The following is a 27,157-nucleotide window of genomic DNA, read 5'->3' as shown; positions in this document are numbered from 1 at the left end:
TCTACTTGCTATTGAGGACTAGAATATGTATTTTACCAACAGAGTGAGGACATTTTTTCGAAGCCGGTCCTCACATCTTCAAAGGGCCGTTTGAAGGTCAAGACTTGGTTTTAGGGTGGAGGTTAGAATCAGGTTCTGGTTAGGTTTAGGGTCAAGGTTAGGGTCAGGCAGTCAGTGGAGATGGTTAGGTTTAGGGTCAAGGTTAGGGTCAGGCAGTCAGTGGAGATGGTTAGGTTTAGGGTGAGGGGCCAGGGAATGTATTACCTCAATGAAAGTCCTCACAAAGATATAAGTACAAGGATGTGTGTGTTTACGCTGGTGTATACGTGTAGTAGTGGTGATGTAAATGACCAGCAAACATTTGTTTTTCTTGAGCAAATTGGATGTTCAACGTTTCAAAAATGGTCCATAATTTGGAAAAAAAAAAAAAAACGGATCAAGTCCAAGGTCTTGTCTGCACTACATCACACTAGAATTTCAATGAACTTGTAGAAAGGAAGCCCTTCACTTGCAGACTCAAACAATCAGGCACAATTACACAGCATCACTTTTTTCCTTGTAACTGCGTGAAGGGACTTTCATTGGGTTTAATTATTCTCTAAAATGAATTACTAGCCTTACCGGTTTACTCAGTGATAGAAGGCAAAAAGCTTTGCCAAATGCCATCCAAATTGTAAGGAACAGTATCAGGGGCGAATCCCGGCATTTGAGTTGGCTTTAGCTGTAATAAAACCTATCACAACTGTATCCTTTTGTGGTGTTGCAGTGTTGAACAGCTTTGCCCCATGAAAGCTCTGAAATACACCAGGCGAGTGGTGCATCACGTAGGTGGGGCAAAGTGTTGCTTTTTTGTTGGTTTTGTTTTTTTTCCCCCTACTACACCAGCTCCATCTTTGTTGGGTGCAGCTGCATGCCAGCTGGGTTTTCTGAGTTTTTCCAAGGAATTTTCTATCAGGATGTATTTCTGCTGTTTACAACGCCATTGATTTGATTGTTTTATTTCAACGTGAAATGAAAAGCCCACAGCATTTCTCTGTTGCCTTACTGATGCAGTGAGGTATTTGTTTCAATAATTCTTACACAGGCTGTTTTATTCTCTATGCAGTTATATGCCAAGTCTGGCTTGGTAAGGCTAGTAAGGCTACATGGCTACAGATAAAGCCGAGGGGGGGGGAGGAGGCAGACCAGCCCTCAAGAGGACAGTTCTGCCGTGCAGGTCCACGCTGTGGCTGTCGTGGTCTGTGCAGCAGCTTCATGTGATTAGAATGGAAGCTCTTGGCTACAACAGCCATATGTTTTCCAGCTCTTAACATTCCAGTGCGCAAATTAAAAAAAAAAAAAAAGTACATGTGGAAAAATAATTTATTATTTACTTCGTTATGACCATTTAGTTACAGTGGCAAATCATAGAATTGCCATTTGTTTTTGTGACTGGCTGGCTAATGTTTCTAATTTCCACATGTGACAGAATATTAACCACTCAGTGAAAATGTGTTTTTCTTCATCCTTTTCTGATGTTTATTAAATCCAGTAACGTTTGTGCTGCACAGACGAATTCATAAAAGAGTAGAAATCCAGCCTACTGGTTAGCCTTCTGCAAATTTGATTGTTGCTTAAATAAATGAATCAAGCCCCTCTTCAAGAACTTTAAAATGTTATCAGATAAAAACGGACAGGATTTCTTCCTCTCTTCTTCAGATTTAGATAGGATTTTATTTATAAGAATCAATGAAATAAACCTGTACATGAACATTTAAGTTTAAGTATCAGATCAGACTCAGCAGAGGTGGCAACCCAATTTTAAAGGACTCTAAGCCAAGTAGTTCACCATCCTTCCTCCCTTCTCAAGTGACAGCAAGACCAGTGTGCAACTACGCCTTTATTACTACGCCTTTATTACTTCAACATTTCACAATTTTGAAGCAATTTTGTGGGCACACTAGCCACAGTTTCTGTCCGTGCCTGGTTTGTTGCAGGTTGTGGCTTGATGATGTGCTTTTACTCTTATTTTCTTTTGCTAGAATCATCTCTCCACAACTGAGTATCAATTATCTGTCCCTTCGGAAAGCCTCTTCCCAAACTAAAAATCAGACGACGAGTGAATAAAGTGGACATGACCAGGCTTTCCTTTAGTAACCTGACACACCAAGTATGAAGTTTTATTGGAAATGGGTCAAATCTGGCAGAATTACTGCTCAGGGGGCCAGAAAGGTCCAGTGTTATGTGGGAAAGGGAAGAAAAGATTTTTAGTGTTGGGGGAAATAAGCTGAGCCGCATGGAGTTTCCTCTGCAACAATTAGACCTGGATATATTAACCATACGAAAATGATACCCGGCACGGTTTGGACAGGGGAATGCAGAAGAAATAGGCAAACCCAAAGTGTTTAATGTCATTACAAGAGCACACAGGAGCCCACTGTACACAATCCTTAACAGATTTGTTGAGTTGACTTTCCAAGACTGCTGGTTTTTTTCTTCCCCCTCCTGTAGCAGGTCTGTCTCTCCTCATCAGCAATTTATTCTCGAAAGATAAGTGCAAAGAGATAAAACGGGGAGGAAAAAAACAGACACACACGCTCATAAAACAAAGACAAATAAAGGCTTTGTGTGTGTAACGTGGGGGAACCATTAAGAGTGAGAATTCACAATGCTTCCCAACTTATTATCCCACATAAAGCTACATTCAGCCAGTGTTTTTGTTGTTGTTGTTTTCTTGTCGAGGCGTCTTTCTTGCAAGCATTTTCTTGCCAGAGAAAAGAAGAGAAATAGGATGGTGGCTATAATTAATGGTATCTGTCAATTATTAGACAAAGAAAGTATATGTGAACACAAGTCTTTTTATTTGGGCGGCACGGTTAACACTGTTGCCTCATAGCAAGAAGGTTCTGGGTTTGAGTCCATCACAGGATCTTCCTGTGTGGAGTCTCCATGTTCTCCCTGTTCCTGTGTGGGTTCTCTCTGGTACTCCAGCTTCCTCCCACAGTCCAAAGACATCAAGAGAGGACGAGGCTGATTGATACTCTAAATTGACTGTAGGTATGACTGTGAGTGTGAATGGTTGTCTGTCTCTATGTGTTGGTCCTGGGATGGACTGGTGACCTGTCCAGGGTGAACCCCGCCTCTCACCTGAAGGCTGCTGGGATAGGCTCCACCCCCCCCCCCCCGCCACCCTGAACAGGATAAGAGCTAGAAAATGGATAGATGGAAGTCTTTTATTTCCTGTGAAAGCAGCATGAACTATTTACCTTTTTTTTTTGGTGAAAAGTCAAATGTCTGAGTCTGTCACGAACCAGCTGAGAAGTCTTTGAAATGGCTGATTGTTGCATGTGTGAATAGAGCAGGATAATATTTGGTGTGTTGATGAGGTTTCTATCATGCTACTGGTATGATATAATAAAAACCACCCGAGGGTAAAAAAGAGAAGTCATTTACATTTGCTGTACTTGAGGCTCAGAAAGAAAGAGGTGGAGATAAGTAGATGATTTTGTTTGTTTTTTTTTAAAAAAAGAAAAAGACTCATTCGGGTAGAAGAACTGATTCAACCTTTAAGTCAAGAAAAAGTCTTTGAAGCTATTTTTGTGCAACGCTAAGCACACGTGCGCTGCTTGACACGGAGAGAAATGTGAATGAAGGCAGGTGAGAGTTATAAATATGAGAAAAATAATTCCCGAAGGTGGATGATTCATTTGCATGGTGACACAGCTGATTTAATTTCAAGAAGCACAATGATGGAAAAGAAAAAGTAACAATCGATCATTTTACCCCGGCACATTTAACTGCTGCTGACAAGAGCCAGTTTTGGAAACGTAAGCAGTAGGTAGTACAGATATTTGTGTTAAAATATGAGTAAAATGAAAATTCTCCATTATTACTCATCGCAGAGAGCAAAAATGTCTAGAAACTAAGATATTCTGGGAATTCTGTCAGTAGCAGCAGATGGCAAATTATTCATAGAGTTCGAGGAAAGGCTAAAGACTTACTAACAAGATGCTATTTAGATACTTTTTTGCATCATGTCACTGCTTCCTTCCCGTTCTACACCACCAAAACCAAGTATTTACACTGGGCAAGAGCATGTCTGAATTGATCTTATTATTCAGACTATTTCCTAGTGTAGTGTAGAAATGTTGCAAAGAATGGGGACCTATCCATCAATTGGTTTGGAGCAAATAAACTTGACTTTAGCAGTATAGAAATATTACGCATGGATGAGAGAGTTCTTGAGGAAGAACTTTCAGTTGGGGAAGTTGGAATCGTTCTTTAGTTTAGCAGTTTAGCATCAGCTACGTTGCTGTTCCGGATATGAAGACAAAGTTTGGGAATATCTGGGAAGACGCAAGCAACCGAGAAGGCTGGTTAGTTGAGTTAGTCAAAGATTTGAGACTTCATGGCGTATTTGAGTGTTTCCATCCTCTATTTTATGACTTTACCTTTATTTGATAATGGAAAAAAAAACGGCGTCTGTAGCAAACGTAAAACTTCTTGCACGTTTATCCAATTTTTGTTGTCACCATTAAGCTCATCTCATGCAACACACCAAACTACATTGATGGAGACACGATTCAAGACAAACTTGTTACACACAAGTCTGTGAGGCTGCATCTGATTATCTGGAGCGAATGGAGAAAAGGTACTATACAGTATATTTTACACAAACCAGAGCAGATACACATAAAAGAAACGACTTTTGATAATATTACCACACGGCCAAGAGGCATATGGTTTTCATCAGAACCTCTTGAGTTACACCCCCCCCCCCCATCCCCAACCCCACCTCCTCCCAACTCTCTCCTGTCACCAAACCAAACAAAGTCTTTCCCATCATCCTGACACCCTGGCACAAATCTGGCTCTTGGAAACGCTGAGCCTAGAGGAATAGAGCGACTAAAATTGTTTAGACAATACTTGTAGTGCACTCGCCTCCGGTCTCCACACTGTAAACACAAACCAGCTGTCTCCAGGGTGTGATTCACTGACTGATCACAAAAAGTGTTCACAGACTGTCACGAGTAATTTGAAATTAGCACTGATATCTGACTTTAAAGCTCTGGATGAGGAGCGTTTTTAAAGTGTTTGTCTATCAAACAATATCAGCCCTCGTCCATATGGAGACAAAATGACAAGTTTCCTCCGAGATAGAGCTCCGCCGCTACTTATGCTCTTTCATTGCATTTATCCAGAGTGACTACAGACAGGATGTTGTCAGCAGCAGTGACAGCTATTTGAAGTGAGAAGCCATTAGTTAATGGGTAGGGGCAGGCTGAGAGGGAACCTGACCTCGAGGAGTCCGTCTCTCTCTTCACCGCCTCATGCGTCTCTAGCACCCGCTACTTTTCCAGCATACCATTACAATCAAAGAGGAGCGGACAGGGAGGCAGACCAGGGGTCCCACCTCAAGCTGTCAAACTCACAGCCTGACTGAGCCATGCATATCCCATCATCCACTTCAGAGAGCATGTTCACTTCAGCGGACATGTCCGTCATATTGATGCGTTCACTTATGTACCATTGTGGTTTCCAATAGCTAATTTTATGAAAACTAAAATGGCTGCATACATTCAGTGTTCAAACATACAGTAAACATTGGACTGAGTAGTGAACTGCTTCGCTGTTCACATAAGATCCATTTCTGGTGGGGAGTCACTGTGACAGTGTGGCTTTAATGGAAATTCCTGGACATTACATGCTTATTTAAAGTGTTCGAACAGGTCATGGTAATAGGTTGGATATTGATAAAATGTATAATTGTCTCAGAAACCAGCTCTATATACCTGCTGTAAAGGCTGAAACCTTTTTTTTTTTTTCTTTTTTTTTTAAATAATCGTCACAAAAAAACAACCCTGCTTGCAGCAGTCAAACACATTTCAAATCCGGCTATTTTGCTTTCGACTAGTTGTTCGACCAGCTGACAGGCGGAGAAGAGCTGCAGCGGGGCAATAATGTTCATCCACAACGTGGAGCTCAACACCCACTGACCGCCGAGGCCGCTGGGCGGAACCACCAGAGTCAGGTCTGAGAGGACAGGCCTGCTTCGGTTAAAATCATGTGTTTTCTAAAAGGAGTCTTGACTGCAGGGATGACATCAAAGACTTGTGTTTGAAATGATCACAGAGAAGTGTGCAGGAGAACAGAGCTGATCTGATCATGTGAGATCATCTGGTGATTGAGGTGTCGCCTAGGTTTCATTTCTAAAGCTTGACGTGAAGAAGGCAGTCTTGAGAAATGTTTTTAATGGATCCCATACTGGAGATGTGAACTGACACGTAAGCCAACAAACAAACGACATGTGGAAGAATTGTAAAAATGAAAACGAAACAGAGACAAAGGTTGCTGTACGCCCCCGGCGATCTAACATAGAACAGATTGCAGTGATTAATTTTGAAAGAGCAGCATCCAATCAGGATCTCTGAAACCAAACTGCTGCACCAGCACGCCGCCTGATCCTCGGCCAGAGCTGCCTTTGGGAGCCTTCACCTGAAAAAGTCAGATATCTTACATTTATGGTTCTATGTTTCACACCAGAAAAAGGGCGGAGGCTTTATGCTTTCAGGTTCCATCCATCCGACTTATTTTGTTGTTAACGTTATAACTCAGGAACACCTGGAGGAAATTTCTTCAAATTTTGTCCACTGGATCTCAAGGACGAACTGAGAAGATTTTGGTGATCAAAGGTTATAGGTCAAGGTCACTGTGAGAGGCACATATCACAGAGGCAAACACTTTCTAGATACTGTTCCAGTCGCTGCCCAACTACTACATGGAATAGCCGGCTCTCACTGTTTTTTCATTACTCTTCGGTCACTTTTGCTGGGTTATCAGGATCAATAAACTCTGAAGTTATTGGTTTTCAGGTTTGGAGTAACAGAGTAACATTAATAAATCTTTTCATATGACATAAATAAGCCTTGTGCTTGATTGTTACCTGTCCAAATTAAAAAACATCCTACCTACATTTCTGAATATGTAGGTGATCTGATCGATTTGAAATCAGAAAGGTGCGTCGATACATTTTTGAGGATCGTACAGATTAATCGGTATGGATTACGGACGAAGGGACTTGAAGCTGCATACGCAAAGACAAGACGGTAAACAAAATAACTAACATTTACACTGACGAGTGAATCTGAGTCAACGTAGCGGCCCTTCTCTTCTACTTCCACATGTGGAGGGGCGTGTTAGTGTTCTTCTCTCTGGCTCATTACTGCACCGCAGTGTTGTGGCTTAACCTTCATCCCAGCCACTTTCCCCAAGCAAATGGCAGTGTCCAATTAGTTTAAAAATATCATTTATTCTTCTCCCCAACTGAACTTAAAAACAGGTCCACTATCCAATAACCTTTAAGGTACACGGGCTGTGACTTTGCCTTCACCTCAATAAAGTGCTTCATGATTGAATCAAGTGGCTGAGGTCAATAGGACATATGTTCATTTCCCAGGGTCCTCTAGGGTCCCTACAGGCTGAAAAAAATGTGCTGACTGTCTTCTGTGACATTTATAGGATGGGAACTAAGTTATATGTCTTTTTCTCTTTTTTTTCATTCAATCCCTTTCACTTTCAGACAGGCTTCTCGTGTGTGTGTTAGTGTGCGTGCGTGCGTGCGTGCGCGTGCGTGTTGGTGTGTACTTACACAGTATTTCAACCCTGTGGTCACGCTTCAGGCACCAGCACATACCACATCTGTCACTGTCTCAACCACGTCACCTCAATTTTCTGCAAACAAGTTTCACTTCTAAGCCTTGAAGGACAGACAGTTCTTCCTCTCTTCCCTCTGCTTCCGTCTGTCTCTGTCACTCCCTTCCTGCTCCCATCACTTTACATCTGTCAGACTCAAACACTGTCTTTTGTCAGCCGTCTCCCCACATGTCATCATCCCTGCTCTATTTCACCAAAATCACTGCGGCATTGAAACGTGATGATGGAGTACGTATATTCCGCTCCTTAGAATTCATTCATTTTGAGCGAAAGTTCTAACAGGTTATTCATTTTCTCGTTATTCATTTATGCTCTGTGGGGTTCTTGTCGATGGGCAGCAGGTTTCTGAAGTCCTATTATATAAAGTGACCAGATATGAAGTCAATTCAGACACTTTGTGGGTGACATCAAATATATCCTGGACATACATCATATATAGCAAAGCTAAATTGTGATGCTTCATTTTTATTTTCATTCAAACTTACTTTTCAGTTACGCTTTTAGTATTTCAAGCGGAAAATAATTGGTTCGTAAAAAAAATAAATAAATAAAAACACACACAGAAGGGGCCTCCAGTCCGTCAGACAAGGGCTAAAGACACACGGCCATTGTCTCCCCTACGACAGTCAGGTTCACGACGAGGTTTCAGAGGTGTGTCTGACGGAGAGGCTCTGAAACCTCATCTCCTAGTCAGCGCAGATTAACTAATGGGTACTTTAATTTTTAAGACTGATGGAGGTCAGATCTAGCTTGTCTGCTCTGGCTAGCCTCACCCTTCTCCTTGGATAGTTCTCAGCCTTGACTATAATAAGTTTTTCGGGACTAAGTGAAAAACTAGTACTTTAAATCCCTTGCCCGATTGCTGCAAGAGCTTGTAGAAAATGTGTTATAACATAGTACTAGTACTACTACTTCAGTTCGCTTTGACTCCTTGACTTTGGTTCTAAAGGGTCTCGAAGCTCAAACTGATAGTAGGGATTCGATAACACGAAGGCTTTTTGTAGCTGTGTCACTGACCTCTCAGCAGAAAAGTATATCATACAGGTTCAAATATGAGAGAATTTCTTTTTTTGTAATCGAGCAGCTGATAACAACACAGTGGCAATAACATGTTTGCAAGTAGTCGGAGCTCCTCAACCACTCAACAAGAAGGATAAATGACAAATAAATGTACAAATCTGTCCTTTGACAGAACAGGGTCATTCTTGTAACACTCCACATTCTCCTCTTAAACGTCCCAACTCAGCAGCATTTACCAAAGCGGCCTCTGTTTTACTATCCAGCCCCACGGTGACCCATGAATCTGCGTGACCTCTGCGGGATGAGGCAGGGAGACATAACTCATCCGGGCAGCTTCAACAAGTCCTCCCTGTGTTTCCCGTTCAACCTTAAAACCTGGCAGTAAATTTAGTGAACTCAAAGTAATAAACTCTCCTGCTCCCTAGAGGGCTTAGCTTCTCAGGATAGTGCTGATGTAGCGTTACTATGACATGGTTTGACCATCTCGTTCATTAGAATTCAAAGGGTGAAACAGATACCAGAGGGGTATTATTATTCTAAAACCTTTGCAAAATATCTGCCCAGGAGACCAAGCTTGGTTAGAGCTGTGTGAGCTGACACAGCTGAGAGGAGCAGTTAAGGATGAGGAGCTCTGTAGCGTGTTGAGGCACGGCTGTGGTTGTTATTAAACCTCATCACTAACTCTTCCCTCGATCAGCGCATTCTCAGCTCCACTCCTGCAGAACTATAGTGCTCTGCGAGGTTCCAAACACCATCTGCGCTTACTCTATTCTGATGATCGTAACACCTGACCTTTAGCCCTCTGCACTCTGCCTGCTCCTCCACTGGCTTCATTCCATCACTCTAATGTATACACACACATACACACACACACACGTTAGCCAACTGCATGCAACCTGCTACATTCCTGCCCAAGTCGTACTGCAGCGAAAGGCTGGTTAACTAGCAGTGTAACACACTTGATATTTGCAAGTCTACGATTCAGCGGCTGATGCTGTCACCTGTTTGAAGACTAAAGCAGACACACAGCTGTTGCCTGTCTGACAGGTGGGTCGACTTCCCACATGTCACTGAAATTGGGGGGGACGGGGACCCCAGACCATAAATGGACAAAAGGAGGCCAAATAAAGCAAGTATTCAAACAGATACCTCACGTACAGTTCAAAGGGTATAACCATTTTTTTTACTTTATTTTTTATTCAAGACAACAAGCAGCGGATAATCTGAAGTTTACACAGAGCAAATCTGTCCCAGCTTAATTTCTCTGAAGATAAAACAGTTATAATCTTCTTGTCTTATGCATAATGAGAGATTTAATTAATGAATTTATAATATTATTTACACAAACCACCATGATTAATATCTGATATGAGCGTATAATAATAAAACCCTTGGAGATAGCTCCTTAGTCACTGGGGTAATGTGTGCGCGCGCGCGTGTGTGTGTGCATGCATGTGTGTTGCGTCATTATCTCCAACAGAACTTACTGGCTACTTCCAGGGATGCATTGTGACTGATGGCCTGGCCCAAATAGTTGCGAGCCACACACACGTAGCTGCCGTCATCAGGCTTGCTCCGTCTTCCGTGGACAATGCGTAGGAAGAAGAGAGACCCGCTGGGTAGCAGCATGCGGTGGGAGCGGGGGTTGTCGCGGTCCGTCTCAACGCGCTCCCCGTCTTTATACCACTCCACTGTGGGGGTTGGACGGCCCTCCGCCTTACAGTTGAGAGTGGCTGGTTCCCCCTTGGACACAATGAGGTCAGAGGGGTGCTCGACGATGCGGGGAGGGAAGTCTTCCTGGCGAAGACGAGACCCTAGAGGGGAAGATGGGTGGGAAATTAACTATATAATAATTACTCGAAATGTCAAACGGAATATAAAAAGAGCAGATGACAGCACTACAATGAAACAATTCTTCCATGCAATAAATATAATCAAAGCAGCAGTAGCTCTGAAGGAATTAGACAAGCCACATTATTATTACTGTGCAAGTGCCGTGTATTAACAATAATCCAGTTTGACAATGTAATTACCACACAATCCTTGTCGCTCACAAGGTGTTTCACTTTTGTTTCAGCAGTCAGATCCCCACAGGGCTGAGTGCTGTCTGCTGAACTCCCACAGATATAATACCTTTCAATACATGGCTTAAGTTAAGTATTTGTAAATGAATATACATCCCAAATATGTCATGAATCTTCCGTAGCTCACGTAACTGCTAAACCAGCAACAGAAATATAATTCAGGCCCTCCAGTGTTACTCATAGAAGCACTTTTATACATGAATGCGCACTCACACTCACACACGCACACACACGCACACACACATACATGCACACGGTGAAATTTCAGTCATGAAAAAGTGCAACAATGGAGTTGCTGTCATACACACGACACAGCTAACCTCCCTAATGAGAACCAGGCACACACCACCAATACCTCCACATCTCTCACACACCAGCCATGCTCCAAACTCATCAACACACACACACACACACATACACGCACGCACACATGCACACACACGTGCACGCGCACGCACATTCTCGCTTCCCTCCAGTGAATATTACGAATCCAGTGCTAATTCCACAAAGAAGCGACAGACGTTATTATTTACATCATCTCAATTAGATTGATAATCCTTTAAAAAAAAAAAAAAAAACAGCTCGAGTGAAGGTGAGCGAGGAGACACTGTGGAGGAAATGAGTCGCTCAGATACTATTTACCAGTTTTATTGCTGTGGGAACACTTTTGGGTTCTTTCATGTTGGTACAATCACCGGCTTACACGGCCTTCAGCAGGTCATGCTTTAATGTGCCAATGGCCCTGTAAAGCAGATAATCACCATCGGGCTACAGAGTGATGAGCTCCTACACTCCTGCAGCAACCACTAAATCAAACACACACACACACACTCACATTTCACTCCGACACAGAACACCTTGCCTATTTTGAAATTTACTACCTTAACAAGAAAAGGGTGATATTATCTCATCCTTTATGCAAAAAGTAATCGAAAAAAAAGGCATCTACCATAATTCCTAGAAGCTTGATTTCATTTTTTTTTCTTTTTTCTTTATTACTACGACTTACACACACACACACTTAAAAACAACATTTATAATTTTACATTAGACAGCTTGAAGGTAATAAAATGTAATTTAACCAAACAAACAAGGAGTCAACAGTCATGCGTCATTTGTTAGTTTACATGGCACCCATCCATCCATCCATCCATTCATCGTCTTCTGCTTATTCCTGTTAAGGATTGCAGGGGGGTGGAGCCTATCCCAGCAGCCTTCAGGTGAGAGGAGGGGTTCACCCTGGACAGGTCACCAGTTCATCTCAGGGCCAACACATAGAGACAGACAACCATTCACACTCACAGTCACACCTACAGTCAATTTAGAGTATCAATCAGCCTCGTCCTCTCTTGATGTCTTTGGACTGTGGGAGGAAGCTGGAGTACCAGAGAGAACCCACACAGGAACAGGGAGAACATGGAGACTCCACACAGAAAGATCCTGTGATGGAGCCGGGACTCAAACCCGAGACCTTCTTGCTGTGAGGTGACAGTGCTGACCACTGCACCACCGTGCTGCCTTACATGGCACCCAACAAGCACAACAACAAAAAATCCAAACTGATGGGAAGGACATTGGTTTTTGTACGCGTTTGGTCATAAACTGAAATTTTAGACTGGATGATTGTCCTAAAGATGAAGTGGATCACTCATGTTATTGCACTTAATCTAAAAAAAACAAACATGAATGTCGACTGTGATGGAACAGTCAGCGGGTTCTAGAACTTTTGCATGATTTTGAAAACAAATTTGGATTTTAATTTTGAATAAATGTCGTCATTTTAATTGGACAACCCATTAAATTGATATTGGGGATCAATATGAAACAAATCATGACACATTGTGTTGTATTTCCTTTATTCCTCATTTCAGTATTGGACGTTTCATCTTTTTAAGACTACAGTTTAGGCAGTTCTTGTTTTATTTTGAAATGTACTTTCCTTGTGTCTTAGTCTTTTTTGACTTCCTAAAATTTATTGTCTCCACCTGCTCCACCCTGTTCCTTAAGCCGGTCAGCTCCTGGTTGTGTTCTGCACCCGTCTCTGGTAGTTTATTCGCTCTTTCCATTTTCTTGCCTCTTCCACATGTTCTACTTTTTGTGAATTTTTAGAAAAATGAAATGATGATGCTTTCGCCCCGCAGAAGCAAGTACGGCGATCACATAAGTCACAAATATCCCCCCTCCAGCCACTGCAAATGTTGGTCTTTATTCTATACCCTTCCATCTGACTAAATCTGTAATAAAAGAAATATGATGCATCATCTTGAGACCATGAATATATGTTGCAAATTTCACGCAATCATTGAAATACTTACTGGACAATAATGTGACAGCTACAAGTGTGGCTACAATTTAAAAAACAAAAAAAAGTGCCAGATAAGAAACTATAAAAAGCGGGGGAAATTATTTCTCAGCAAGCTGAGAGAGAAACAGCACATGAGCCAGACAAATTATTCTCCCCGGCAAAGTATCACCTGTTACATTTTACACCACGCTCCCACCCCTCCAGCCCAAGGTCCCTGTTTACAGCACACATGCTGCTTTCCTTGTTCTTAATTGTGCTGGGCTGATGCCTAGGGGGGTCTGAGAAGCTCCCTAAGCTCCCCGGCATTACAGAAAGGCAACATCAGCCCACCACAAGTGGGCAGAAGACCAGGCTTTATCTGCAAAGGGCCAGCAGCCAGTACACAATCAGTATGCAAAAACATGCGCACAGATGCACAATGGACTACATGCACACACACCAAAGGTCATTTGTAGCACCTGTGCCCCTACAAATATGTTTTGTGTCAGTTATCCCCGAGGCAGCGCTGTTGTCTTGTGAAGATCTGGGGAGAGGGAGAAAGAAGAGCTACAAATACAAAAGAGAAAGCCGTTTTGTCTCCGTCAGCTCTCCACAACTGTGCCCCCCTCAGGAGAATTCGCAAGGAAAAAGCCATAGCATGTCGAAATAACAAACCAGGTATTTTGCATTTTATTAAAGTTGGTTTGGTGAATATTCAAGGAAGATGAGACAGCAAAAGGGATAAAATAAAGCAGGGGGGGGAAAGGAGGTGATAAAGGGGCGGCAGGGAGGTACGGGCTTAAAAAAACAAATCCTGAGCACTGAGATCACGATAGGAAGTTGTGATAAATGCAAATATAATTTACCGCCATGTTGGTGGTCTTGGACGGACCCACCCCGGTGACATCCAAACTACTGTACTGCTTGCAGACGATGTGGAAGGAGGCTACTGTGAATGTTTGGTTCTAAACTGAAGAAATACACAGAGAAGATATCAAATACCACTGTCAAATTAACTCGCTGAGGTTACAGCGGCTGTCAAATTCCAAAGGTACGACCCTGCAGACAAGCTGTCTAAAATAAGAAAAATAAAAACGCAACTTTTTGTTTTTGCTTCTACTTTTCACAGCTAAGACTTCATACATGCTTTTTTTTTTCCTCACAGATTTTGTTCACAAATGTTTAATAATCCTTGTTAGTGAGACCTCCAACTTTATCCAAGTAGATCCCTCCACCTGACAGGTGCAGCATCTCAGAGCGCTAACTAAACAACAGGATTAGTGCACAAGTGTATCTTGGACTAGTCATCATAATAATAACACGTTTGAAACTGCAGTTTTTATGAAAAAAAAAAAACCCTCTATGAAAAAGAAACCTTTTGTACACTTTTTTTCACCACAAATGGGAGTGAAATTTTTTTTTTTTGCATTTATGCTTTACTGGAGTATCCAAAACATCACGTTATGGAACTGTGACTGTTTTCAACTTGGGCTCACAGTCAAAGTCACGTCTGCACGTGCAAAACCGTCTCTGTTGTTCTTCACAACAAGCAAGTGCATCAAAAGCAGCGCGTGACATCTATTGACAGTGGATGTTGTCGACTTAATGCCACCCTTTGGTGCTGCCGACAGCTGCGTGAAACAATCAGGCTTGATCAGTGACACCGAGCCCACCGAGCCCACAGTTGAGGAAGCAGTAAATCTCCACCGGAGGTGCTGTGGGATTACCTTTGCTCCGGGGCCACAACGCCACTCTGGAGGAGTACAAAGCAGAAAGAGCTAATAAAGCCCTGCACTCTTAGTAGAGGCTTAAAACTGGGCAGTCGATGGAATTGTCAAGTCTTGTGAAAGTAAATTAGTTTTTTTGTTGTTTGTTTCAAGAGAACAAAAGACGAAGAGACAACAGGAACATTTAGACACTAAAAAAAAATGTTAGAGACAGACTTGACACATTTCACAAAGACAAAACAAAACAAAACAAAAAAACACCACAGTGGCACCCAAGAGAACTGCAGAAAACTAAGAAAACACTGAGGATCTTTTACGTTTCGTCAGTCTAAAAAAAACAAAAACGTAAGACAGATGTTGCTCCTTCTTCTTTAGGCGTGACAGTGCAGGCGTTACTGCATAAAATTGTGGATTAAGCCTGAATTTATATCTGCAGGAGGGTGAATCAGAAACGAGGGCAAAAAATACATTTCATATACAGACGACAGAGCCGTCTGACGCACTGACACTCGACTCACACAGCCAAAGTATTAGTGTGACAAGTGGGGGATATTATGCAAGTGTTTGCGGAACATGAATGCACCACCTTTGGTATTTTAAGCACATCCGATTACACAGAGTTGTCAGGAAAACATTCAATAAACACTTTCTTCGAAGGCCAAGTTCTGACTAATATGGATTCGGCGCTACATCAAAGGGGCTAGAAGAGGAGAGACCACGGCCCAGTTTGAAGGCTCAGCACAGTGAACTGTGTGCGTATCATGATACTCACTTTAGTTCCTGTTTGTTATACAACAGTCTTGACACTCTCAAGCTTTACCTGGTGATCAGAGACGATTCGCTTAAAAAAAACAAACAATAGTTTAATTTTATTTGGTACTTTTACTGCGGCCTGGGGTTCAAGTTCGAATGTAAAGGGTGAAAATAACTATTGGATTAATTGATGATGAAAAACAAGACAAACCTTGTCTGCAGCCTCACACACTTATGGAAACACTGGTCTTGGAATGTCTGTACTTATTATACATGTGGTCTTTACTATTTCACACGGGAACTTCATTAAAATGCATCTAAATACTTGAAGAATCCCAATGTTCAATCATGAAATCTTCTCCTTCAAGTGCAAACGTAATGCACTTCGAAAAAAATCCTTTTAAAAAAGAAGCAATGCTCAGATTCTTTGGTTTCTGAGGAAGGCTGAGAGGATCAGCGGTCAAAATAACCCTCACAGTGATGGTACAGGAACACATGCTCCAAAATCTTGCGTCCAAAATCCTATTCCCGACACATAATCTCTTTGGTTCTTGTATGGATTTTTAAAAAAAAATGACATCTCCTACAGGTGTTGGTGGGCTCATCTTCTTGCCTGTGGGAAGAGCCAGGTTTTCCCACACTCTTCGTGCTTAGCCAACTATCAGGGGCTTAACATTTTAATAGGTAAATGCGAGAGCGGCATCGATCCAAGAAATGAACGTATTTCCTCCCAAAAATGTCAAACTTTTGAATAAATAAATAACGATACTTGTTATCTTCCTCCAATGGAGACGGGCAGTGCACTCAACACTTGTCAATTCCTAGAGGAAAATAGAGGGGAGCTAATAAATACCAGACATTCTTTCTCAGGCTGTATAAACTACAATTAAGCAGAACAGTTGAACACTGTCATTCACTCAAATATGTGAGGGGAGGAATGTGTGTTTCTGTGTCTGTGTGTGGCCCGGGACAAGGTGTGTGCTGCAACCGCTGAAACATTTGATATCCTCACTTTCATAAAGGTGCTTTTTACTGCATGGAAGAAAGTTTGTTTGCAACTCTTAAAACCGGTGTTTGCAAACCTTCCAACAATGTAATGAGGCAGTCTCCAGGAAGGAGAGTCAAGGTCACAGACATGATAACGCCTCCCGTCCCAGATGTTCCGGGCGGGGAGGGAAACACAAGCTGAGGGGAAATGTAAGCATGAGGAGAAAAAAAAAAAATTGCTCGGAAGCTTAACATACCGAAAGCTTGAAGTTGCAGAGAATTACTTTTTATTATCTGTTTATTTCAGTGACTTTTACGTTGAATTGATTCATCTCAGAGTCTTTCATCTTCAAAGAGTCCAAGCAACAAAGCGTATCGAAGAAAAAGCAGCAAATCCTCACATGAAGTGAAACAATGTTGCTTTAAACGCACACACACACACACACACACACACACACACACACACACACACACACACAATAAGGAGATTGATTAGATGTGTTTTCATGAATGTAATAACTGATTCATGATTTCAGTAAGAGTATCGGCGAGACAGCTTTACGAATATTAAAATATGTCATGAATTCAGGCCTAAATTCTTTTTTTCTTTTTTTTCAAAGAGGCCATTGTTCAAATGTACTTTAAAAAAAAAAGGGAAAAAAATGCTTTGGCTTGCCATCTGTTAAATGCTCAGTGAGAAGGTAACACGCCATGAAGTCTTCGGGGCAGAATGAAAGAAGAACCTAGCTGGTGCACAATAAACACGTGAGCCAAGTCGGTCATCAGGACACTTGGACTGGACAGAAAGTCCATCAGGCTCTCTGTGTTAAAAGCTAATAATACAAAATCATAATTTATATTTCTGAGTGGTGAGGATTTCACATGCTGTTGATTCAGTTCCTGTGTGGATTTGCTCAAGTTATTAAAGGTGTCACTGTATTTTTTTTTTTTTTTAACTGCCAGTCGCTTCAAGCGATATTTGGATAAAAGACCCGAAGTGGGCGTGGCTTCAAACAGAAGTCGTTATTAGTTAAGCTCATGCTAGCTTCACCTATCACTCGCAGGCTGTTTAATAACCATGAAAAAAACTTAAATGAAACCAAAATCTCAACTTGTGACCACTTGTCAGAATGAAAAAAAAAAAATTGGTGGAGAAAATTAACGTCTAAAACTAAACCCTACAAGTTCTAAGCATCGGTTGGACGTAAAGATCCTGGGGGGTTTGATTCCAGTGGGCGGGGCATAGAGAGGCGCTGCACCTCTGATTCATGGGTCAGTGTTTAAAGGCTGGTTAGTTTGTGGTGTTGTAATTGTTGTGTTGTTTGGGTTTGTTGTGTTCAGGTGTTCAGATCCTTAATCAGTGGTTGAATTGATGGATCCTGATTGATTTTTTTTTCCAAAGAAGACTGGGTCACCTGTTCAGCTTCTCGGGCTCATCTACTGTCTGCTATGAGTACATTAATAACAGTTGTACAGAAGCAACGTTCACTGCCTGTTAGTCGGTAATAAAGGTCATCAGAAACCTGGACTGGTTATGGACTTGGACCGCTTGATTTCTTCACCACTAACTCAGCCTCTCTCTCCGCCCTGTTCGCCAGTGATGTCACTCCTCCCACCCTTCGAGCAACAGGATCGTGAAATCAGCACTGAACAGATTTGGGGGTTCTGAAACAGAGCGGATCGCCCAGTCCCGGCGTGATGCGTGATCTTGTAGTTCATCTGAATGACATCGAGAGAAGAGATCTGACTGAAATTCCATCCCCGAAAATAATTCAGTTTTCTGGAGTAGAATGTTATCTGTTTCCTCCTTATTTTCTATGTCCTTCTGAAAACGTCTTCGGGAGCATGTCTACAAGCACGAGCGCAGATAAGACCCTACAGTTGAAAAGCCCGTACAACCTCAACTTCAGTGAATCAAAAAATATCCATTTATATACCACTTTTATATACATTTTTATACGCTGAGGAGAGCGATAGCGCGGAGGTTACCTTCTGTATCAGAGCTGAGAAACACCTTAAGAGCACCGCTGCCTTGAAAGGCCAGCAGCCCATCTGAGAGGCTTATCCTCACTCCATTAAATGTTCAGTGGAAAGTAAAAGTCTGTATATAGACCATTGATTATCACTCAGGCAAAAGCCTGAAAGTCAAACTTCCCATGAGAAGAACAGTTCCTGTATCGGCACACAGGTGGTCTGCTGTTATTCATGACACCAGTCTTACATACCATACTTTTGTGATGACGTGCGCAACATACAGTCTGTTCAGTCAAAATAGTCATTAGTACGGTCGTAACGTCAGTTGAATAAAATTCTAAAAAGTGTACTGCGTGATAAAAGTCATTTAAAGTCATCATCCATCACACAAAGAAGAGCCATTAGAGTAATTAATGCCAAATAGGGTGTGCGTGTGTGTGTGTGTGTGTGTGTGTGTGTGTGTGTGTGTGTGTGTGTGTGTGTGTGTGCATATATACACACACATACATGTGTATATATGTACATATACGGCGGCACGGTGGTGCAGTGGTTAGCACCAGACATTTTCACATCTGATGTACAAACACAACGAAACTTGCATGTGTAGCTGTATAGTTCCCTGTCACCGAACTAAGTAGAATATCGCAATATATCGTGATATCATGATACTCGCGTATCGAGAACAAAGTATCGTGATACTCATTATATCACGAGGTCCTGGCTAATGCCAAACCCTTTCTACTGTCGCAATGTTAACCGAATATGGAAATATGGAAAACATCCGAAAAATTCTGTCAGCATCTCTAAAATGAAGAAACCAACCTCCTGACCAGAGCGTCAACACATCACGAGAAATTATTTGAGATCTTATAAAACATACATACTGTATAATTATCAGTTTTGGTTGGTTAGGTGGAAAGAAGGAAAAAAAAACAAGTTCACAAAATAATACCACACTCAGTTTAATACTTAAATAGATAAGTATGTACGAGTTGTAATTTTACAGGTAATGGGGGGGGAAAACATCCTACAGCAAAGATGTAATATTTTCCGTTTTGTCGAGATCTCTAGCAGAATATAACACGTGTATTCTCGTTTTTAACCCTCTGTTCTTTTACAACCAGTGCTCTGATTCTGCATTCTGACCGACACCTGTTGACATTTATGCAAAATTACCTCACGAAGAATGTGAAGAATACATGAATAAATGCTGAATCAGGAGCATTTAACTGATGCATGATTCAAACGCCTCTCATCTGAGCTGGTTTGACCCATCAAAGTATCGTGTTCTTTGTTTGGACTTGAAGCATTTAAGATAAATCTGACACATTACTTGTTTCTTTGACAAACCCCACTAACCTGATACCGCTAATAAAGAAACAGCGCTAAATGCAACCTGTTGTTGTTTCTCCAAACAGTTTTAAGTCTTCCGTCCGTCTGTGGGTTTCAAAGACAGCAATGTGTGACTGACAACTCGGCTGCAGTCCAGCCAAGAAAGCGAATGCAAATCTTATCATAACACAGCTGCTGCTTCTGCTGCTGCCGCATACTTATTTTAATCAAAACGGTCCTCATTTTCAATACCGCATCTCACATTTGACAAACTTTTAATTGTCTTTACAAACATACGGGCGTGTTGTTTTTTTAAAGTCATTCTGATGCAACCTGCTATTTGAGTCGATCCGATCCAAAGTTTTTTTTTCAGTTTCACGAAGCCAAGAGCTCCATTTATATATATTAAAAAAAAGCCTAAAAGGAAAAAGATCACCACATACATCCAGAAACGCCTACAGTATTTTTCAGACACCATTCTATTACCTATAGCAAGATGTGGAACTATAAACAGCAATAAAGTGCCGTGCTGGGAACAGCCACCGTGTCAAGAGTTCAGCACGGTGGAGAACTGGATTCTGCAGCTCCGTTCTATCCTGACCTCTTTTTTCACAACAAACCTGCTTATGTCAATCACCTCCACTGGGCAAATACTCTTCCAAGTGCCGTCTTGATAAATTGCTTTTCACTTTCCTTTCTTTTTTTTTCTTTGCCATGATTGAAAAGATAATATTATCCTCGTGAAATGATGTCAATCTATGAGCAGTTAAAACCTTCCGAACTCATGAGGGGAATGAAAATGGTTTATCATGTGGGAATTTGGAGAAAGTGCATCTCTGATATCTTTGCTGCGGTGCTGCTGTTGATCACACGTTGACGCAGGGACGCTAGTATAGACTGAAGGTTAAAGGTAAAGTAAAGCTGTGGTTATGAGTCCACACGTCTCAATGTAGAACAAAAAAGCTTCAAGTGTTGTTTCTAGGGTAAAAATTGATATATTTTGGATGATATGGCATTTATTTTTTGATTTTTTTTTCTCTTACTTTCTCTCATGTGTGTATCATTTATTGCGTATCATGATTTTATTTTTCTGTGAAACTCTTTGTGCCGTTTTTATCTCCAAGGGACCTTCCTTTCAAAATAAAATCGAATAAAATATAATAAAATAAAAACGCTGTTACTTGTGTGAAAATCTTGGCAATGGTTGATCATCAGCTGATTGAAGGAACATTGTTCATCTGTTCAATGTAATTGGAACAATTTCTCAACAACAAAAAAAAATGTAGAAAGCACCAATTTATCACAAATGTCAATACCAAAACAACCATGTTTGGAAATATATACTGTATATATATATATATATATATATATATATATATATATATATATATATATATATATATATTTATATTTATATATATATATATATATTTATATTTATATATATATATATATATAAAACTCTGGCTACAGTACAGACTTGATACTAATCTTGCTGCAGTAAAGTGGCTGTTTGAAGTGAGCTAAACAGTGCAGGTAGTTTGGTTGATTGGAGGCTTAAGTTTGCTCCCTTGGTTTTTACTGCAGTGGGAAATCACAGGCTATGGGAACAAAATGTCTGTGAGATTAATGACCGCCTGCAGGTTCCTTTTATCTCTGTGTTCATACAGTTAATTACTGTATTTCAAAATGCCACCACTAAGGGCCACATGTGTCAAAAAACAAAACAAAACCTCGACAGCATCCTTGTCCACGCTTTTGTTCAGAATTAATTCGGTTACGGAGGACAAACACTGCCAGGACCCTCAATAAATATGTAAATACGTGAAATAATAATGATAAATAATTATTCTTAAAGAAATTCATACAAAATGATAAATAAATAATCTTTTTTATGTTTCTCCACTGCTGTTTTTTTTCAGATTAATCTGCCTATATTTTGATCATTGACACTTGTATTATTCGCATTTTTGTGTAATTGCTTTAATTTATGTATGATTATGGACATTCTAGTCGTCTGTACTCTTTAGCCAGAAGCCTCTATTTTTTTTTCCTCCTTCTGCTTTGTGTCGGTCTGCATTTGTTTTAATCTATTGGTTTTGCTCCTACATACATACATTTTTGAGTAAGATAAATAGATATGTTTAATTTTTTAAAGAATTTTTTATGACTGCTGAAAAGATTCTTGTCTCCTTGATGCGGTCTGTGGGCCCTCAAACATATAATGAAGTGAGAGGAAAAGCACAAAAGTAAATGTTGCAGTAATGGCAGCTGCAATCTAAAACGCTGTGTCATCAACATACTGTGAGACTTCTTAAGTCAACATTACTTAATATTCCAAAAATGACTCATAGGGGATCAAACTTCTTTCCAGTTCATCAGGCTGAATGACCGAACAGATTGAAGCAGTCTGCAGCTCTGCGTCATGGACAACATCTTTTTGTTATTCACAGTGTGTGTTACATCTGTCACACGGCGCTTCCGACGGATTACAAATATCTCCCACTGACTCCTCCACCCGCTAATGAGAACAAGTGACAAAAGGTTCCAGATGCTTTGAGAGGTACATATTACAAAGTCAACCTGTGGTAACATCAGGAACGTCCCCTCATCATCCCCCTGGAGGTTTATTACTTCTTACAGGAAAGCAGGCTTTGGTTTGGCTGTGCGCGGATACATTTTTATCAAAGCTGCAAATGGGCAGCTAGTTTGACAGCAGCATAATCATTCAGTCACTTTTAAAAACAGCTTTAGCTTTAGCTGCTTGCCCTTGTCTCATATGATAGTAAAAGTGGGTTTGGGGTATTGTTGGTCAAGCAAAAAGAAAAAGAAAAAGAACATCTGATGACGTCACTGATGGGATTACGATTGGTATTTTTCCATCATTTTTTTTTTTTAATATTTATAACGCCATACAAGTATTCAACCAATTTGGAAAAAGTATTTAATTGATAATAAAAAGAAATGATCGTTGCAGCTCTGATTTTATTATATCTAATAATAATCTATCTAATAATAATATCCATACCCAAATATCCATAACAACAAAAACACAACATGCTCAAAAATCCATTCTCCCTCCACTACTTTGACAGCCAACTGTACTACCGGAAATGACGCCTTGCTTCTGTTGCTATGCAGCATCAAAGCCAGTCTGAGGTCCGTTACCAAGAATTTCTCCAAAACAGGGCACCAGTTGGGTTTATGACAAATGGAAGAAAACCTGGATATTTGGAATGAACTCCGTTGCTTAAACCATCTTACTTCCATCAACAGCATAGCTCTAATTATTTAATTAAGGTGGATCCATCCACAAGTCCGCACATCCAATGCAATAATACAACATCAAACGGTGCACTAATTCTGTAGTGTCTATGTTAATTGATCAAACCAGTTATTGCAATCCTGCAATCCCACTTATTAAACGCCCAAAGAAAAGGTATGTCGTCAAAACTCTCAGAGCCATCAGCTTCATGTATGTCTTCATGTGTGCACCCCAACCCCAAACAAAATCAACTAATAATAGATCCGCTAATTAAAGCAAGTTATGCATGTTTTGGGCGCCTCGGTGGAAGATGCTCTGGTGGGAAAACTGCTCTTTATGCAGCAGTCTTCACATCCAGGGCTTTGAACCCTGTCGGTAATGACGGAGACAGACAGGAGACGAATGAAGGAGAAAGATGAGAAGGGCTGAGGAAATGGAAGATGGATGGGTGATGCACGCGATAGTCAGCTCTTCCTTTTTTCAAGCTAATCTAACATTCAATAGACAGTGCCGGCTCAATCGAGGCCTTGTGTGCGAATACGTCTTCTCCTGGGCGTGAAAGGGAAAATACCGTGAAAGATCCACTAAGCATATTGACGCCATCGATTATCAACCGCCTGCCTGGCGAGGAGATGACTCACGGAGATCATCAAGAGGCATCTAAGAGGTCATACTATCGCCATGACCTTTAAAGCTGTCCTTTCAAATATGAATTCACCCAATTACTCTTAAACCCCAAATCCTTGAGGAATACAGAACAGCATCATTCTGCGAGCAGCCGCTGTAGCACCTCAATCATTACTGGATTCCCTCCAATCATTGATGGACAAGTTGCAGGGTAGAAAATTTGTTTCAGAGACAGTTTGTCTGGGGAAAAAAAAAACAATCTTCCTGTCTCAGCCCATCCTGACTTGCAGAGGAGGAAACAAGCTGGATACAAAGATTAACCACACATTTCACGTTAGAGATGTCTTCAAAATCACTTATAAAACCACAAGACGATGAAATAGTGGATTTATCTACAGAAGTCATTACCCAGAGTGCCTCAGTGACCCCAGAGCAGGAAACTACGGCCAAAAGAGTGAAAACAGCCTGGAGAAAAGCACCAACCCAAGGGAATGTCACGGCTCAGGAACATCTGTGAGATGCAATCGGTGCACAAAAGAAACGAGGAGGAGCTTAAACTGGTATCAGAATATTCAGTCAGTAAAAACTCTAAATTATAAGATATTGTACATTTTTGGTAAAAAATGTCAACGAAATCTGCTGAGCACCTGATTGTGACTTAGGACGTGAAAACATTGTTGAGGACAAGAAGAGCGACCGCTGCTACTAATCATGGAGGATGAGTGTGTTCAATTTACCTCAGACCTAGGAATGATGTCACACCCAATTGACTGTGGTCTAGTTAAAGAGGTGGGATAAAGTAAAAGAAAAAAAGAAAAAAAAGAGAGACAATACACACACACTGTTTCCGCTACTTTAGCCATTAGCAACAGCGGTTGATGACAACATTCTGTGTGGCATTTTGTTCACATAAACATTATAGTAACATGTCTAGTACTGCGTGTGTGTGTGTGTGTGTTTGTGTGTGTGTGTGTGTGTGTGTGTGTGTGTGTGTGTGTGTGTGTGTGTGTGTGTGTGTGTGTGTGGACGACAGATTTAATGCATACAATTAGACATAAAAGTACTAAACACTATGCTTTTCCAAAGCACTCAAGGAACTGATGCATGGAGAAGCCATTTTGAATTGTGGACTCAGGGTTCATGAGGTATCTCCCAGTTTCTGAGTGGGAACTAAGGCCTCAGAGGTGGTTCCAGTTAAAAATTCAGACTGGGAACTCAGGAATTCAATGTTTCACTTGCATCAAATGCATCAAACTGTGTTCCTTTAATTAGGGCCTGAGCCCGGAGGTCCTCCTGGTCGAAGACCCTGTTATGTTTTATTTAAACTACATTTTCACACTTGTTTCTCTATTTTGTGTCTGATAATGCTTATGTAATAAAGACTGCTGTGTTTTAATGTAGTACTGTCTGTTAAAACACCTGAAATAGTTGACTGACAGGAGACAAGTGACAGACGAGGGAAAGGTCCGGGTGTGTGTGTGTGTGTGTGTGTGTGTGTGTGTGTGTGTGTGTGTGTGTGTTGTGTGTGTGTGTGTAGTGGTGGTGGTGGGGTCCCTCAGGCAAGGAACCTGCTACCTTTGTATACAGCAGGCAGATGTAATCGATCCTCCTCAAAATGAGGAGTTCTATGTGTCCTGGTGTGTGGATGCCTGAGCAAAGGTGTGATGACCTGTGAACTTCAGGCCCACAGGCACTTGTTAAAGCTCTCAGTAGCTTTGCTCCCCCAGGGTCTGCAACCACGCTCAGCCTCAAAGCACCACAGGAAACCAGCAAATAAACAAGGGAAGCAATCATGAATCACAGCTTTCAGCACACAATCCAAAAACACGCATTAAAGATGAGCTGATGTTAAACCATTACGGATGGATTTATGCACGTTCAGTCAGAACCAAACAATTGCAGCGGGGGGGGGGGGGGGGGGCAAAAGAAATACAGTCTCTATATTCTAGCTTCAGTACTCACTTACTGTTGGACAAAGTCTGGAACCTGAAAAAAAAACCTGCATTCATTCATCATGACCTGGTTTCTGTATAGTGTTACTCTGGAGAAGTCAGTAGACACAAGAGCCTTACATCAGGTGACAGAGACCCCGAGGATCAGTGAGAAAAATATACACTGCTCAAAAACTGAGAGCAGGAAAGGCTCTGTCATTGTCACCGTTGTCACAACAGTAAAGATGAAAAAAACTGTTTTTTTTTTTAAAGGAATACAAGCAGAGGGAGAGATGGAATTGTGAATTGATTTTCTTGTTTTTCTTTCCGCCCCAAACGCTCAACCGTATAAGCAACATTAATGAAGATGCTCCACCACCACTGAAGCTTATTAGTTTCATTATTTCTAAGGAAGAGCAGAAGGAATCTGACAATTCCATCCGACAAACAAAGGAGGCCTCGCTGGCGTACAAAGATGTCCTATCAGCCCCGTCATCCATAGCCAAGGAAAACCTCATTAGCTGGAGAGCCTCAGCTCCTCACTGTCACCATCACAAAGACTACCGGCTAAGAGGACCACAAAGCGGGTCAGCTCCCTCCAAGACAGCCACCATTACTTAAGGTCCCCTATTCTGTAACATGTAGCATTTCAGGTCACAACAACAAGCTCTTGCACCCTTGAGTGTCAGTCCGAGCAACTACATGTGACCTCTAACCTGTGGGCAACGCCAGACGTCTCGGCCGGACTCTTCCCTGTGGAGTTCCCTCAACAGCTACTGGCTACATTTACGTGACCTTATTCAAAATAAGATAATATTTTGATTGAGGTGTTTCTTCTAAAAATCTTCCTGTTTATAACCTACAAGGATATAACGACTATGACCTCACTCGGGTTAAGGTCGTTAGAAATGTCGTTGTTGTCTTTATCAGATTGTAGAAATGTGTTGTTGTCTTTATCAGATTGATACTTTGTCGCTAACATGAGGATGAGATGATCTTTTGCTAAAATAAGCCTCACTTATTTCCCTCCAATCAGCGTTTTCAGAGCACCAAAGCAACAACAAAGCAGGTAGAATGCAGGTAAGAGCAAGAATGGAGATCAGAGAGGACGAGGCCAAGTGTCTTCTTCTATCCGTATCACCCGAATCTAGATTTATTTCAACTAAAATAAAAATCTCAAAGCACTTCTCCTTCATCACAAAATGAAGTCAGTAAAACAAACAGCTTTAAGGGTTATTATGATGGTTCATTTTTGCCATGATTTTGTAGTCCTGTGGAATGATTTAGTAACATAAACACAATTAAGGAGGAAAAGCTTGTAATCATGTAGATTGCAATCAGCAACAGAGATCATTTTCAAAGAGAGATCTTCATATTGCTGGATAAAACTATAGTAGGGGAAGCACATGCACTTGTAGCAAGTTCAAAACATCGTGATGAAATCCTCCTATATGCACAACTATCACTGCAGATATTCATGT

At 41.2% G+C, this 27,157-nt stretch overlaps 1 protein-coding gene across 1 annotated transcript in view; it reads right to left on the bottom strand.

The window, feature by feature from the left end:
* The window catches only part of LOC147248939 (roundabout homolog 1-like), an 83,783-nt gene that overhangs the window by 54,114 nt on the left and 2,512 nt on the right, over nt 1-27,157 (bottom strand). The window contains exon 2 of the mRNA XM_086225984.1: nt 10,200-10,526. Coding sequence (XP_086082110.1) covers nt 10,200-10,526 — 327 coding nt within the window. The remainder of the gene's footprint in view (nt 1-10,199; nt 10,527-27,157) is intronic.

Source organism: Aulostomus chinensis, chromosome 15 (assembly GCF_037954235.1).
Source record: "Aulostomus chinensis isolate RoL2024-O1b breed Wild chromosome 15, RoL_Achi_v1.0, whole genome shotgun sequence".
Classification (NCBI taxonomy): domain Eukaryota; kingdom Metazoa; phylum Chordata; class Actinopteri; order Syngnathiformes; family Aulostomidae; genus Aulostomus; species Aulostomus chinensis.
The sequence above is the reverse complement of the archived record's forward strand: the minus strand, read 5'-3'. Positions and strand labels throughout refer to the sequence as shown.